At 40.4% G+C, this 14,092-nt stretch overlaps 1 protein-coding gene across 2 annotated transcripts in view; it reads left to right on the forward strand.

Moving 5' to 3' along the window:
* The window catches only part of usp37 (ubiquitin specific peptidase 37), a 16,233-nt gene continuing 2,141 nt past the window's right edge, over positions 1 to 14,092 (forward strand). Inside the window, exons 1-23 of one of the 2 annotated variants that reach the window (XM_006807620.3) lie at positions 1 to 147; positions 979 to 1,201; positions 4,296 to 4,446; positions 5,316 to 5,404; positions 5,492 to 5,607; positions 5,718 to 5,795; positions 6,013 to 6,104; positions 6,206 to 6,299; positions 7,059 to 7,214; positions 7,328 to 7,459; positions 7,611 to 7,734; positions 9,184 to 9,431; positions 9,512 to 9,629; positions 9,887 to 9,966; positions 10,109 to 10,273; positions 10,566 to 10,619; positions 10,754 to 10,901; positions 10,987 to 11,206; positions 11,696 to 11,862; positions 12,278 to 12,338; positions 12,621 to 12,736; positions 13,018 to 13,087; positions 13,891 to 14,029. In XM_006807620.3, the coding sequence (XP_006807683.2) occupies positions 1,028 to 1,201; positions 4,296 to 4,446; positions 5,316 to 5,404; positions 5,492 to 5,607; positions 5,718 to 5,795; positions 6,013 to 6,104; positions 6,206 to 6,299; positions 7,059 to 7,214; positions 7,328 to 7,459; positions 7,611 to 7,734; positions 9,184 to 9,431; positions 9,512 to 9,629; positions 9,887 to 9,966; positions 10,109 to 10,273; positions 10,566 to 10,619; positions 10,754 to 10,901; positions 10,987 to 11,206; positions 11,696 to 11,862; positions 12,278 to 12,338; positions 12,621 to 12,736; positions 13,018 to 13,087; positions 13,891 to 14,029 (2,792 nt within the window). In that variant the 5' untranslated portion in view covers positions 1 to 147; positions 979 to 1,027. The remainder of the gene's footprint in view (positions 148 to 978; positions 1,202 to 4,295; positions 4,447 to 5,315; positions 5,405 to 5,491; positions 5,608 to 5,717; positions 5,796 to 6,012; positions 6,105 to 6,205; positions 6,300 to 7,058; positions 7,215 to 7,327; positions 7,460 to 7,610; positions 7,735 to 9,183; positions 9,432 to 9,511; positions 9,630 to 9,886; positions 9,967 to 10,108; positions 10,274 to 10,565; positions 10,620 to 10,753; positions 10,902 to 10,986; positions 11,207 to 11,695; positions 11,863 to 12,277; positions 12,339 to 12,620; positions 12,737 to 13,017; positions 13,088 to 13,890; positions 14,030 to 14,092) is intronic. The other variant, XM_006807621.3, reaches the window with a different exon arrangement.

Consider the following 14,092-nt stretch of genomic DNA (forward strand, 5'->3'; position numbering starts at 1 on the left):
GCTCAGCGACGCGTCGTGTGCTGCTCTGCTGTCAACAGCACCGGAGAGCAGGTGAATGCCGGCAAAACAAACTTTCTGCCTGCTCAGCACCTACAGAAGCGACACCGGACTTTTAGAAGTTTGAAGACAAGCTCTCGTCATCGATAGGTAAGTACCTGCTCGGTGTAATCACAACGCGATACGCTTTTCATCACCAAATTACAGACTAGCAAATTAGCCAGTTAGCTAGCGTCCGTTAGCTTGTTAGCCGAGGTGCTAACGTCGGCCTCCATCCCATTCAGGGGCTGCGGACGAGCATACGACATTATCCGCATCCAAAGGGGCTTTTTTACTTTTGGCTAGCACCTTTTCTTGGCGTTGCCGGTTTGGACAGGTAATTCTGTGGGAACATCAATGCCTTGAGCTGAGAGGGAACATCCCGTGTTGTTGTGCACGTACCAGTCGTTGGCTGCTGCGAATCAGAGTGGCCGTTAGTTTGGCTAGTTTGATGGCAGATGCAAACATGGGCTTTTATTGAAGCTGCTAGCAAAGAAATTCACAAGGCACGAGCTGCCACACGCAGCCAAACAAGCTGTTTTATTTGTCAGAAATGCATTGCGAGCGTGCGGTCCGCTTTTCTGCTGCGAGATGCTGCGCTGACTCAGGTCAGCTTGTTTTGGATGGTTTGTACTTTCTTGTGACTTTGACAACGTGGGTTGCCTGCTCTCGTTATCTGAGCTCAGCATCGGAAACTTTGAAGTTGCTTTCACCGAGACTACTACAGGTGATATTAGTGTTATTACAAAAAGAGGTGCTATGTTCATTTCAGTGGCTGCTTCTGTTCGTTAAGCTCATTATTTTCTTGCAGTATTTAACTAGAGTAATCAAATTCAGAACTACCTGACCATTCGTTTAAACTGCTCCTGCTGAACACATTCAGTTGTTATAAATATAATGTGCTCAGATTGTGTGACAGCGGATCCAATTTGTCTTTTTTAGGATTAGTTTGAGTCCCAGTCTCCCAAGTGCACCAACGGGGTAGCAAGCCATGGCAACTGTAGTGCCCAAACTCTCCAGCGCTGGGGTTGTGAAGATCCGTTTCACCAGTCTGGACCTGGGCACCACCAGGTGGAAAGAAGGGACGTTTGAGATTTTGGAAAAGGACAATAAAGTTAACCTCTGCCTGAGATTCAACTGTGGAGGAGCTTCCAAAACTTTCCAGGTATTTTACTGCTACTTTTCTCCCCTCATATTTATTTCTGCCTTAATTGAATCAACACTAGTTGATGGCTTGTTTATAAGACCCCAAATAATGTCTTACTTTCACATTGGTCTTCATTATTGTTATTTTTTTGTTAATGTCCTAAGAGGTACTGATTTCAATTTTAGTGGTCCCTTTGATTATGATCTAGCAACCTTTTGCACTGCATCCAGATAGTATTGTTTTATTTGGGTCAGCTGGCTCAGAAGGTACTGTGGGTTGCCTGTTATTCTTGGGATTGTTGGGTCAATTCACATGTCAAAATAAGATTCCTTGGGGTGAGTCATACCACCGCCTTATTTTGGTGTGCAAGAGTGAATGAGTTTTTTTTTTTTTTAAATGTACGAATGCACCAGACTTGCAAATTAAACAGCTGATTAAAACAGAAAAAGACACAGAACCCTCATAATCCTGCAAGAAACCATTTATTTATTTATTTATTTATTTATTTATTTATTTATTTGGGGTGCAACAATACTCGTATCGATATTGAACCGTTTGATACAGTGCTTTCGGTACACATATGTATTGAACAATACAAAATGTTTTATTTATTTTATCAACTTTTCTAATGACGATGCTGTCTGTGTTGAGCGCTCAGTGGATCTGCGTTCGACTACTCGGCCTAGGCTGCGCTGTCCAGTGCAGATCCATTGAGCGCAGCGCAAGCTAGCAAGACAGAAACTAAGCTCGTTGCAACATGGCAACTGCCTCAACGCTACCCGAAATTGAACCTCCCCCACCCTTATTCAGATCTGGCGTTTGGAACTATCTTGGTTTTCATGTGAAGCATGACCCTGATGGTAAGGGCGTCATGGACAAAAGTAAAATAGTATGTCGGATGTGCCACGCAACGCTCAATTAGTGGGAACTAGTGCGTTAGCGCAGTTAGCTTGTTAACGTGTTGACGCCGTCCAGCCCCATGCACGGGGCGATCCAGATTAACGCTGACAGCACTAGTGGGAACACAACGAATATGACTGCACATTTACACCGACATCATCCTAGTGCAAAGACAAGTGGAAGCAGACAAAAACAACAAGCAGGCATGCTACAAACTTTACCCGAGTCATTTAGACAGCCGTTAGCACATGATTCTCCTTATGGGGACCTGATATGTTTAATATGCTGCTGAGAATATAGCCCAGAAGAAGCGTATAGTATAGCTTTTATTTTGGAAAGAGCCATTTCTCTGTACTCTCTTTTCCAAAGATGAGTGATTTCTCGATCAGATAGATTTTTTTTTTATTATTTTCTTGTTTCAGCAACATTAAATTTAAAAACTGTACTTTTGAGTTAAAATATATATTTATAATTTTAATAAATGACAAACTAAAAAGGCATGAACATTTTTGGAAAATAAAAGATGGTATTTCTTGTTAAAGCATTACAGGAACAAACTTGTTAAATGGCACCCCATAAATCAGTCTTACATGTCTGATTCATGTCAGTACTAGATGAATCTAAGCTGTCAGCTTTGAGGCATTACGCAATGAATGAGCAGTAGCTCTGCACTGAAGCCATGAATGAACCGGATTAGAAACGTAATCTCACCCATGGCACATGCCAGGGTTTGTTCAGCCCTTGGGTCAAGTGTTTTTAATCCATGCCTGTACTTCTTTTAGATGATCCCATATTCCACAACTAAAATATTTCAGACTGACTGATGTGATTGGGTCTGAAAAGAATAATTAAGCGCATAATTTGTAAATGGCAGTAGAATAGACACCCAGTCCATCTTGAATTAGTTGTACGAGTTAAAATTAACTCTGGTTTGTGCTGCATTTATGTGTGTTTTAGAAAATCTTAAAACAAAACTGGCACCTTCAAAGTTTAAAGACTTTGAAAATGTGCTTCACATGCAGTTTTCCCCACTCATACTAATGTACAGTAACAACAGCCTAACTATATTTTCTGCTTTCTTTGAAGTTTCTCTTCTGTCAGAAAAAACTGCTTGATAACTTTAATAGTCAATATTACCCTTCCTCTTATTTTAAAAGTTCAGTTGCTGCTAAAACAGCTAGCTTCCTGTCCTCCTTTTCCCTACTAGTAAACCTCTTGTTTTTGCAGTTCAACTTAACCACTCCTGTCTTAGTCCTTATTCTGCTCTGCTGATCTGCTGTGACCTGGCGGGTCACTCTGACCCAAACCTGCATCAGGAGATAAACTGGTTCATGCCTAGTAGGCCATGCAGGACAAGGACCACAGCATCTGCTGCTGTTTAACTCTCCCCTACTAGAAGTAACTTTGATGGGTTTTTTTGTGTGTTTTTTTTTTTTTTTTGTGTGTGTGTTTTTTTTTTTTTTTAAAGATTAGCCGTTTCTGTAATATTTCAGGCCTGCTTATGGAACAAAATGCCTGGGTTTAAATCGGAAGTTATTGAGGGTAGTCTCTGCCTATGCAAACCACATCTTTATTCAAATACTCAGGTGTCAAAACCCATCTTTATGGGCGCAGGGGAGGTTGTCAAATGTTGTTTTGATGGGGAAAGCGTTAAGACAGAGAGGCTGGAGTTTGTCTAAGAGATCAGAAACTCTAACTAACCCATTCACACGAAGTTTGTTATTACTTTCTTTAATAAAGTGTGTGTGCCTTCTCTCGATCCCCTCCTACCAACACAATATAACTGAAGTTTGTAGGAAAGTCTGGAAAACTTGGAGGCTCTAACACTGTAATGAATCTGTCTTGCTCCACTGCTAGGAAAGTCAAAAAATCGAACCCCCACGACTGTTATAATTTCCACACAGACATATAAGAGCTTTTCTATAAGAGTCTGGAGCAAGAGAAGTAAAACAAAAACAAACTTTGTCATCACAGTCAAGTGTTCTGAGTCTCTTGTCACTAAGAACCTCACTCCTCAGATAGCATGATATAAGACCTATTGAAGAAAGTAATAGCTGATAGAGTGAGGTTTATCATATAGAACTAGTTTGTTCAAAGGTATACTTTATCAACAAGTATGATGTGAGGAGAAGGATGATGACAATGTATATATTACTATTGTATGTAATAGTAATAATCATGAATCCGAATATTTGCTGTTCTTTGCTCTCAGCTGAACCAGAACGTGAAAAATATTAGCCAGAGTGTCAACCGCATCGTCCTGACTCTGAAGGATAACAGTGTCATCACGCTGGACAAGATGCCTCCACCTTTGGTTCAGAAGACTAAAGAATACCTTGAAAAGCTGAAGCAAGGAAAGCCAGGTAATGACACCCCTGCACATTTAAAAAAACAACAACAAAACAAACAAAAAAAACCCCAAAACTGAAAAGATTTTTATTTTTTATTTTTTGGGAATTAATCCTTGTATGGTTTTCTTGCAGAGAATGGTCACTTTTTCTCTGCAGCTTCATGTTAATATATTAATATTTCTTAAGTTGATGCAGAGTTTCAAGTAGGGATGTGCACGTCGAGCTGACCAGTCGACTAGTTGTTGCTATTGTCACCAGTTGATAACAGACGTACTAGTCATTTAATCTATTTGGTTTACATTTAATTGATACCCAATGTCAGTAACAAGGTTTGTACAGGTGCTTGAAATCCTTATCCTTATAAATGCTTGAATTGTATTTTGTCTTTTCAAGGTTTGAAAGGTACTTGAATTTCAGATGTTGTGCTTAAAAGTGCTTCAAATTGTAAATGTATTTCATTCACCACAAATAACTATCTGATTGAATAGTTTTCTTATCAGATAGAGAAATACAATTAGTTGCTAAGTGTAAAAACAAAATTTCTCCACCTGGGCTGCCTTGCACCTCTGCATGTCATCAGTTTGCTTGAAGAACAGGATTCATTTTTATCCTATTAAATAAACAAAACATCTGTAGCTGTCATAAAAACTTATGCAACAGCTTGTTGTGAAGTAAGGTGTGTGTTAGTCTGCTTTTAAATCTATGATCTGAATGCTTTATGCATCATGGCAATGCAGCAGTGTTATTTATTTATTTTTTATTATTTTTTTATTATTTTCAGTTCAAGCACATGGATTAACTTGAAGTGATTCTGACTCTACAGTGTAACGGGATAATTTTTATGCTTTTTTTCCCCCCTGAACTTTTTGTTTATGCTGCAGTTTTAAAATCATCCCTCGGAAGTGCCAACTTCAGTGTGCTCGGGAACAGATCTGTGAAAAATGAGGCCAACCCGTCCGGGGAGCGACAGGTGATCAAGAATGCAATAACAATCTTAACTTGAACACATGTGGACAAACGTACATGTGTTTAACTTAATTCCTCCTGGTGTGTTCAGACGACACCGAGGCGGCAGAGCGCAGAAGGCCGGGAGGACACGACACCGAGAAAACCTCTCGGCAGCCCGAGCAGAGCAGCTTCCACTCCCACTCGCACAGGACTGTCTGAAAACAGGCAGGCTGGGAATTTTTAGACAGTATTACACAGAATAAATTAAATTCATTTAGGAATGTTTAATCCTGCCCCATTTGGCATGTGAATTATTCGATGTTTCTGTTTCTCAGGAGCGAGAAGAGAAAGCGACTCCTCACTCCTGATAACGACCTCAGTGAGGATTACCCAAAGGAAAACGACTCCTCGAGGTATAATCAGCACTGAATTGCAGTCCTGTTGGTGACTCATAGGATGACCTTATCTCTGCAGCCTTTTGTCTGAACCACTGCCTGTTTGTTTTTTGCAAATCTTGTGGCGAGATAATTAAAACTGTAACTGGTAATCAGTAGGTCGCTACTTTCATCGGCAAAATACGAACCTTGATTGATAGACTTTATTTTACTGAATTTGAGTAACATTTTTCAGCAACAACAAGGCGACTTCTGACCCCTCCTCCAGGAAGTTTCTTCTGAGCTGCAAAGAAAAGCTGAAGCAGTCAGAGGAGAACAGGAGCTCAGGTAAACCCAGCAGCACCATCTTTTTGTAATTTAGTTGCACAGCATTCTCTATGCAAATTTTTCCCAGACACTGATACACTCATGTGCCTCCTTAACTGTAGCTCCTCTTGGGTCAACTCCCCTTCAGCCATCATCTTTCTACGGCAGCCGATCTGTGACTAAAGACTACAGCCAGAGCCACTCTTTTCTGGACAGGTGAGTTGCTTCATGGCTCAATTAAAATGCAAAGCAGGAGCAATTTGAACCTAGGATCACGAATTTAAAAACAGTACTATTTGATATTTATTTAAAGGGAACCTTTTGATTGTTCTTCGAAGATGACTTCTACAGTACCCACCCTCCATGCTAGCTTTGGCTTTCTGTGATTCTTCTATTTATACATTATCTCCCACTTTGCTGATACCTGGTAGCTAGTAGCCATCATGTGTTTTGTTTCAAGGTTACAAACAGCTTCTAACTGCATTATCGCCACTATGCATTATATCCTACCAGGCAAGGGAAAGTGAATATTTTGACATAAAATATAGTCACATAAACTATGATTATTTTTTTTTAAAGATCTTAACTGTCTGTATTTTAGTTAATAATTTTTAGATAATTAAAAATTAAAAGTATGTGTCCCAATTTGTCTTGATTGACTTATATATATATATATTTATGAAGATCCGAAATGAAATCTTAGATAAGAAAAAATCAGGTCTAAAGATTCTGTTCCAGATCTAATTTCAAAAGGGAATTACTTTCACAAGGTTGAGCCAAGCTTTCCCACCTGCCTGCAGACTTTTCCAAGCTTCCTGCTAGACAGATGGTGGGTGCTTAGAGTGCTGGCTTCAAACCTGGGTAGGTTTTGATTAGTTAAAATCAGATGAAAGGAACCAGTCATCTCCTTGGCACAGGTGATAACAGGGGAGAACATTTCTATTCATCCAGTGATTGATTTTTAATTCTCCTCAGGCCATCCAGTACTGCACAGACCCCCATAGCCAAAAGGAGCCTCGTGCTACCAAACCACTCCACTCCCTTTAAGAAGGTACGACCCTCCTTGGACTATGGTGGCTGGAACAAGCAGAGGCCCTCCACCCTGGCACAGCCTCAGGCTCCGCTGCAAGGGTACAGATAAGCCAGCTCCACTTGATATGAAAGTCATTGGATCCATGAAACCAAATAACAAGGGAAAAATCAAAACAACAAGCAGTTTTTGAAACTTCTGTTATTCATTTAAGATTTTCCAACCTGGGCAACACCTGCTACATGAATGCCATCCTGCAGTCCCTCTTCAGTCTCCCCTCCTTCTCTAATGACATGCTGAGGCAGAGCATCCCATGGAAGAAGTTGCCCATCAATGCCTTGCTCAGGTACTGTATTATATTATTATAGGTTGATAGTAACTGTTGTTTTTTAACAATACTCTGGATTGTTGTCATTTTTAACATAGGTGTTAAATGACATAGGAAGCAGTTTAAATGTACTTGGTTATGATCTGTGTCCGGTCTTCACTCTGTGCAGGCGATTTGCTCACCTCATGGTGAAGAAGGATGTGGCCTGTCCAGAGACGAAGAAAGACCTTTTGAGGAAAGTAAAGAGTGCCATCTCCTCCACAGCAGAGCGTTTCTCTGGAAACATGCAGAATGTAAGTTTCCCACTTAAACTCAGGTATATGACCAGGTATGCTTTTCAGTTGAGATTGTGTGCCCACATATGAAAAGGGACAGCAAAACAAATCTTTAAATTGCACCTTTGAAAATTTAACAACAATAGTGTAGAGAATAACTCTTAGTAGTAGAAGGTTTATGTTCTGAAGAGCACAGTTTAGAAATTAAACAGGTAATATAGGTTTGCTTTTTCCAGTGTTTTCTCGAACTTCTTCCTCTTCCTCTAGTCCTAAATTACAGTAAGACTGTTTATTATTAATGTTGAGCTCATTTTGGGCTCAGAATACCTGCTGAAGGACAATCTGCAATTCTAATTATTATCCAATTAGTAATAATTATCTAGTTATTACTCTGTGTGTTTGGACTGAAGACTCTGAAGATATAATGTATTTGCTCAAAAATTTCTTTGGTGCCACAGCTAAAAACTGAACAAAGACTACAATACCAAAAAAGGTGTGTGTGTATATATAGTAGTATGTAGCGCAGTAAAATACAATACAACACAACAAGTGTCCAGCGAGGTAAAATTATGTGAAAGAGGCTAAAAACAAAAAGGAAAGTGTTTTAAAAGTGATAAATAAGTAAAAATCTAACACAGTAGAACATGTAGAAACATGTGATACAGTACAGAGCTCAGCAATTCAATAATAATGTAATTAAATAAAAGCTGACTATAATGCAATAAAGTGACTTTTACTTTTAGAAAGTAAAATGTCTCAAATTTAAAGCGAAAATAAAGCAAATATGAGATGGCACACTGGTTCAAATGATGATTTTTGGCTTTCAAAGGAGAATAAAACGATAAAGCGATTATCTTTTTTTCCCCTTCCCATCCATTTCTGTTTGAGGCTGCCTGCTCATAGTTTTGTGATAGATGTGCATCATCACAACTCTGTGTTGTTCTTTTTTTTTTTTTTGTTTATAACATTCAATATTTAGTATTTACTGTTATTTACACTTATCTAGGTTGTTGCTTTAATCTCTGTATTGTGTTGTTCTCTTGTTGTTTGTTTTATTTTCTTCTTCTTTTAATAGCTGATCTAACAAATTTTCTCAGTGTCTCTTACTGCCCCCCCCTTCCCCTCTGTCTTTCTTTCTCCCTTTCTTTCTTTTTGTCTAATTGTCTGTCCAATTTGTAATAACTTAACATAAAATAAATAAATAACTAAACAATAATATTATAGATCAATCAAGTGGACCAACATGGCATTGCCATACTTTCTCCACTTAAAAAAATAAATCCGTTGAGCATCTTTCTTCAGACAACAATTCTGATTGCTAAAGTACCGACCAGGAGAGGCAAAAAAAACAACAACCCCCAAACAAACAAAAACGCACAAAAGACGTTAAATCTTTCAGGCTTGTGGTTTAAAGTGGCTGTGAATAAAATCCTGTTTTAAACCCCTACATGTTTCTTGTTTTTTCAGGATGCTCATGAATTCTTGAGTCAGTGCTTGGACCAGCTGAAGGATGACGTGGAGAAGATGAATAAGAGCTTAACGAACGAGGCCGCCTCCTCCTCATCGTCTTCTGTGGTGGGTGAGAATGGTCTGGAGGGAACGTCATCGGCAGTCAAAGCAGAGCCTGGTGACGAAGCAGACACCTCGCGGATCTACACCTGCCCCGTGGCAGTCAACATGGAGTTTGAGGTGCAGCACACCATCACGTGCAAAGGGTGAGGCTGGTCTCCTGCCCATCATTCAAAACTCTCGGTGAAGGTGAAAGGTGTTTGATTCCCTCTTTGTTGTGTTGCAGCTGTGGCGAGGTGGTGACCAAGCGAGAACAATTCAATGACTTGTCCATCGACTTGCCGCGGAGAAAGAAGACACTGCCGCTTCGCTCCATCCAGGATTCCCTGGATCTGTTTTTTAGGGTGAGTCACTGGTCCCGTCATCCTGATGCCCCCATGTTGGATCAAAAATGACCAACAGCGTCAGAGGAGTGCACTTATTAGCTTAGTATGCGCAATGAGGCTCAAGCAGAAAAAACACTGTAGCATTTTAGTTTGCAGTTTACAAACTGAGAGAGCCTTTGTGAGGAGACACAAAAAATAGAATTTCTTTCACGCAACGAGACGAGCATCAGCTGGATGTAATTTCATATATAATTAGTTACTTTTTCTTTTTACAGATGGAGGAAATTGAGTATTCGTGTGAAAAGTGCAATGGGAAATCAGCAACTGTTATGCACAAATTTAGTAAACTACCCAGGTATCTACAGTCTGTTTAAACACAAACACAGTAAAGACACGCAATAAACACTAAAGATGCAGCACATATGGAAAACATTGAAAGCATAACCAACTTATGGAATAAAAAGAATTTAAGTGCCTAAAAACCTTTGTCTTCACAGAGTGCTTATCCTACACCTGAAACGGTACAGCTTTAACGCTCAGCTGTCTCTAAACAGCAAGCTGGGTCAGCAGGTCTTGATCCCCCGATACCTGACCCTGCTGCCCCACTGCACAGAATCTACAAGACCCCCCATCAGCCTTGGCTGGAGCCCTCAAGCTGCCTTGTAAGATGGGAGAAAACATTTTAATATGCATACAAATTTAATTCTGTGTAAATACATTAGATGGCTGAAGTGATTTCAGTTTTAAAAGGCCAATTGGCAATGTTTTGACATCTCCTGCAGCCATGATTTTTCATGTTGGTTTAATACCCCAGAGAGGACTACATGTTATAAAGTCAGCATTTAGTTTGCAATTTAAACTAAAACTTGCTCCTTTAAGTACAACTTAACAATCAGCCTAGAAGTAGAGCTCCAATAGCAGCAAGAGTTTTATTTGCCTTTGTTTTTCTCAAAGGTCCAGAACACTTAAAACGTCACAGTTGGTCAACTCGTCCACAGCGCCTCTTCGGTAAGTTCTGCAACACTTGCAGAGGAAAAATGACTTTTGTGCTTTAACAGCCTCTTTAAACAATGTGTTATCTGACTGAAGGGTTTTCTGTTTGGGCTTATGAATTTATTTGCTGAACATGTGACTTTGTGTAGTAGGATCGTAGGGAAAACTTTCAACTCCAACTGTACCCCCATCCTTGTGGACTCTGACTGCGAAGAGGGGCCTAACAGGAAGGTGAGCGCGAGCCGCAAGCGACGCCTGAGTATCTGTCTGCCTGACGACGATGATCGCGCTGAAGAGGTGAGCATCTGCTTTTACACATTAACAAACACAATCCAGCCTCCTCTGGCGTCTTCTGTTGTGACACAGTTTAATGTGTTTTCAGAGGGGGGCAGCAATCGATTCAACAGACTTCAGTGGCATCAATGATGATGAAATGCTAGCGGCTGTGCTGGAGATTAGTCGCCAAGAGGCCGGGCTCTCTGCACCTCCTTCTCTGGATGATGAGCCGACAAGCAGCCCGGACACCGGGTTTGGGGACACAGATGCACATGACTTGGCCTATCACGCAGATCTGCTGGAAGCAGATAGCAAACAGCCCGCAGGTACTCTAACGGTATATTTAAGCAGAGACAGTATGAGTTTCAAATCGATTGCAAGATTTCTTAACAGCAAAGATGATGGTAGATGTACAACTTTCAGGGGAAACAAAGTTTTTATTTTAGGAAAATGTTTGCAAACTTTAAGAGTGGTTAGATTGGGACTTTTTGTTTGTTTGTTTGTTTTGTTCTGCTGACCACTAAAGTTAAAATTAATTAATTTTAGGAAGGCTGCCAAGTGATCAGACTCACTTCTTGGAGTACTTAAACTTGCAATAGACTGGGTTTTTTTATACGGGATCTGCATCAGGTTTTTATTATATGTGACACTTCTAAGAAAGGCTCATTCATGTTTCGTTCCATATTCTCTTGAAAGTACATGCTGCTTAAATTGATTGTGGGTTTCTACATTCACATAAACCCCGGGTTACCAACAAAAAAACCCAACCTCACGTATCAGGTTTGCTGACTCTAGTATTTGTTGAACTCTTGTAGATGTGCTGGACTCCTTGGACCTGACCATGGATGAAAACAAGGAGAACCAAACTCCAGAGAGTGGTCAGCAGCAGGGGGAGCTGGACTGGGTCCAGCAGTACAATCTGGATCAGGAGAGGGAAGAACAGGAGCTGCAGCAGGCTTTGGCACAGAGCCTCCAGGAGCATGTAAGACCAGAGAGAGACTACGTAGCATTTAACACATCTGCAGCCCAATTGTTTTCATATTTCAACACAGTGGAGACACTTTGGTGCACCTAAATGGAAACAGTGCTTACTTTCAGCTGCTGAAGAGAGAATGGTTGGAGCCCATCAGAAGGGATGCTACATTTACATCCCTCTGACCGAATGGACCTTTGTATAATGCAATGAGCATTATACACCTGAGTTTGGTGCACCAGTTCTACCAGTGTTAGATGCTCACAACAATTTTTTTTCTAGCTTCCACTAATGATGACCTTCCATTTGCTTTTAGATTACAGTAATCTCTCATTATCCTTAAATATCATTGACTACTCTGAAGTCTTTCACCAACTAACAGACCTGATGCAGGAAAATAAAACTTATGACATCATCTCTACAGGAAGCTCAGGAGATGAGAGAGGACGATGATTTGAAGAGAGCCACTGAGCTCAGCTTGCAAGGTAAGAAATACAATTTACTCCCAGGAATCGTCAGCACACGCTTCTTTGACCAACTGTGTTCAGCTGATTTTTGTATTGTGATGGTTGCTGTTGATCCCGCTCAGCTGGCAGCAGTGTGGCAACGTAAATAAGACTAAACGTAGCCACTAAACAAAGAAATTTCACTGGATATTTGCAGATCTGTTTAGTCAGCACAAACAAATGTTTAAAGTGTTCTTTAATCAGACTCTGAGCAATGTGAAAATACTGCACCGGCGTCATCATCTCCTCCTCTTTCAACAGAGTTTAACAACTCCCTGCCTGATCTGCTGTGCTCGGATGATGACTCTGGCAACGAGGACGTGCTGGACATGGAGTACACTGAAGCAGAAGCAGAGAACCTGAAGAGAAACGCGGAGGTATATCCAGCTGGCACACAGTGTAAAATACTGCAGAGCACAAAAATGGCAAATAGTTTATTCACCTTAAATCCAACGGATATATAGTCACTATGCAAAAATAAAAACAGTGTTTTACAAATGTAAACCTTAATAAAGGGTCAGTTTAAATAATTCACACCACAGATAAAGTCTTAGATAATCTGCAGGACACTGAGTTGATTTAAATAAAGCAGCAGACTGATGATAACTTATTGGTTGTTGGCCTGCATTAACCTGCCTATGTATCCTGTAACCCACAGAGTGGAGAGTTGGCCAACTCGTTCAGACTCATCAGTGTGGTCAGTCACATCGGGAGCAGCTCCTCCTCTGGTGAGCACTTGTGTTTGTTTGTGCCTCTGACTTTATCTCATGTGTTTGGACGGTGACAAATTATTCAGGAACAATGAAGATGAGCTTTAAGTCCAAACTGTGTATGAAAACTTTAAGGAACTGCTTTGATGTTTATCTCAAATGTCAATGAAGAAATTGGCAGCCAGAAATAAAGTTAATTTAAGGATTCTTAATATAAGTAATCAGGGAAAACACTGCTGGATGAAACTGTGTGGTCTTTACTTGGTGTGGGTTCGTGGGTCTCTTGCCTTTAGTTTTGTCTTCAGCAGTAAATTTTGTGAGAGCCTCAAATAAGGGTCAGTACCTTTCAGCAAAAACATGATCTAGCCTGTCCTGATCTGATATTAGATGATGAATATTAGCTGACCAGGTAAAACAGTATTGAAATCTAAGACATTAGCTAACTTAATGGTTGTAGGTTTTAGGAGGAGCCACTGATAATGTGGCTATAAAAATGTTTTTTGTTTTTTAATCTTTCAGGCCACCAACACAGTGGAATTTAAAAAAAAAAGAAGGAAAGAAAAAGTAGCATTGTCCAAACACTTATTTACCTGACTGTATACTAAAGCTAGAACCATAAAGTTAGCTCATGTGTCAGGCAGAGGTTATATTTGTCCAATAACTTTGGATAAATGCCGGTGACATCATCCTTGTCTATACGTGGATGGCGTAGGTGTGCCCCCCTGTGTCTGTCGCTGTCGTGACTATAGACTTCAAGAACCAAATGCTTGCTCTGTGAACAAATATTGATAGATTTTTCCCCGTCTTTATCTTCCCTGTAGGCCATTACATCAGTGACGTGTACGATATGAAGAAACATTCGTGGCTGACCTACAATGACCTGGACGTGTCTCGCACGCAGGAAGCAGCCGTCCAGCGAGACCGTGACCGTAGCGGATACATCTTCTTTTACATGCACAAGTGAGTGTGCAAGTCCTCCTGTCAGCTGGTTATAGATGTCACTGTAATGATGTGAGATGCCCT

This window comes from Neolamprologus brichardi, chromosome 16 (genome assembly GCF_056152115.1).
Source record: "Neolamprologus brichardi isolate AB-2024 chromosome 16, ASM5615211v1, whole genome shotgun sequence".
In the NCBI taxonomy this organism is placed as follows: domain Eukaryota; kingdom Metazoa; phylum Chordata; class Actinopteri; order Cichliformes; family Cichlidae; genus Neolamprologus; species Neolamprologus brichardi.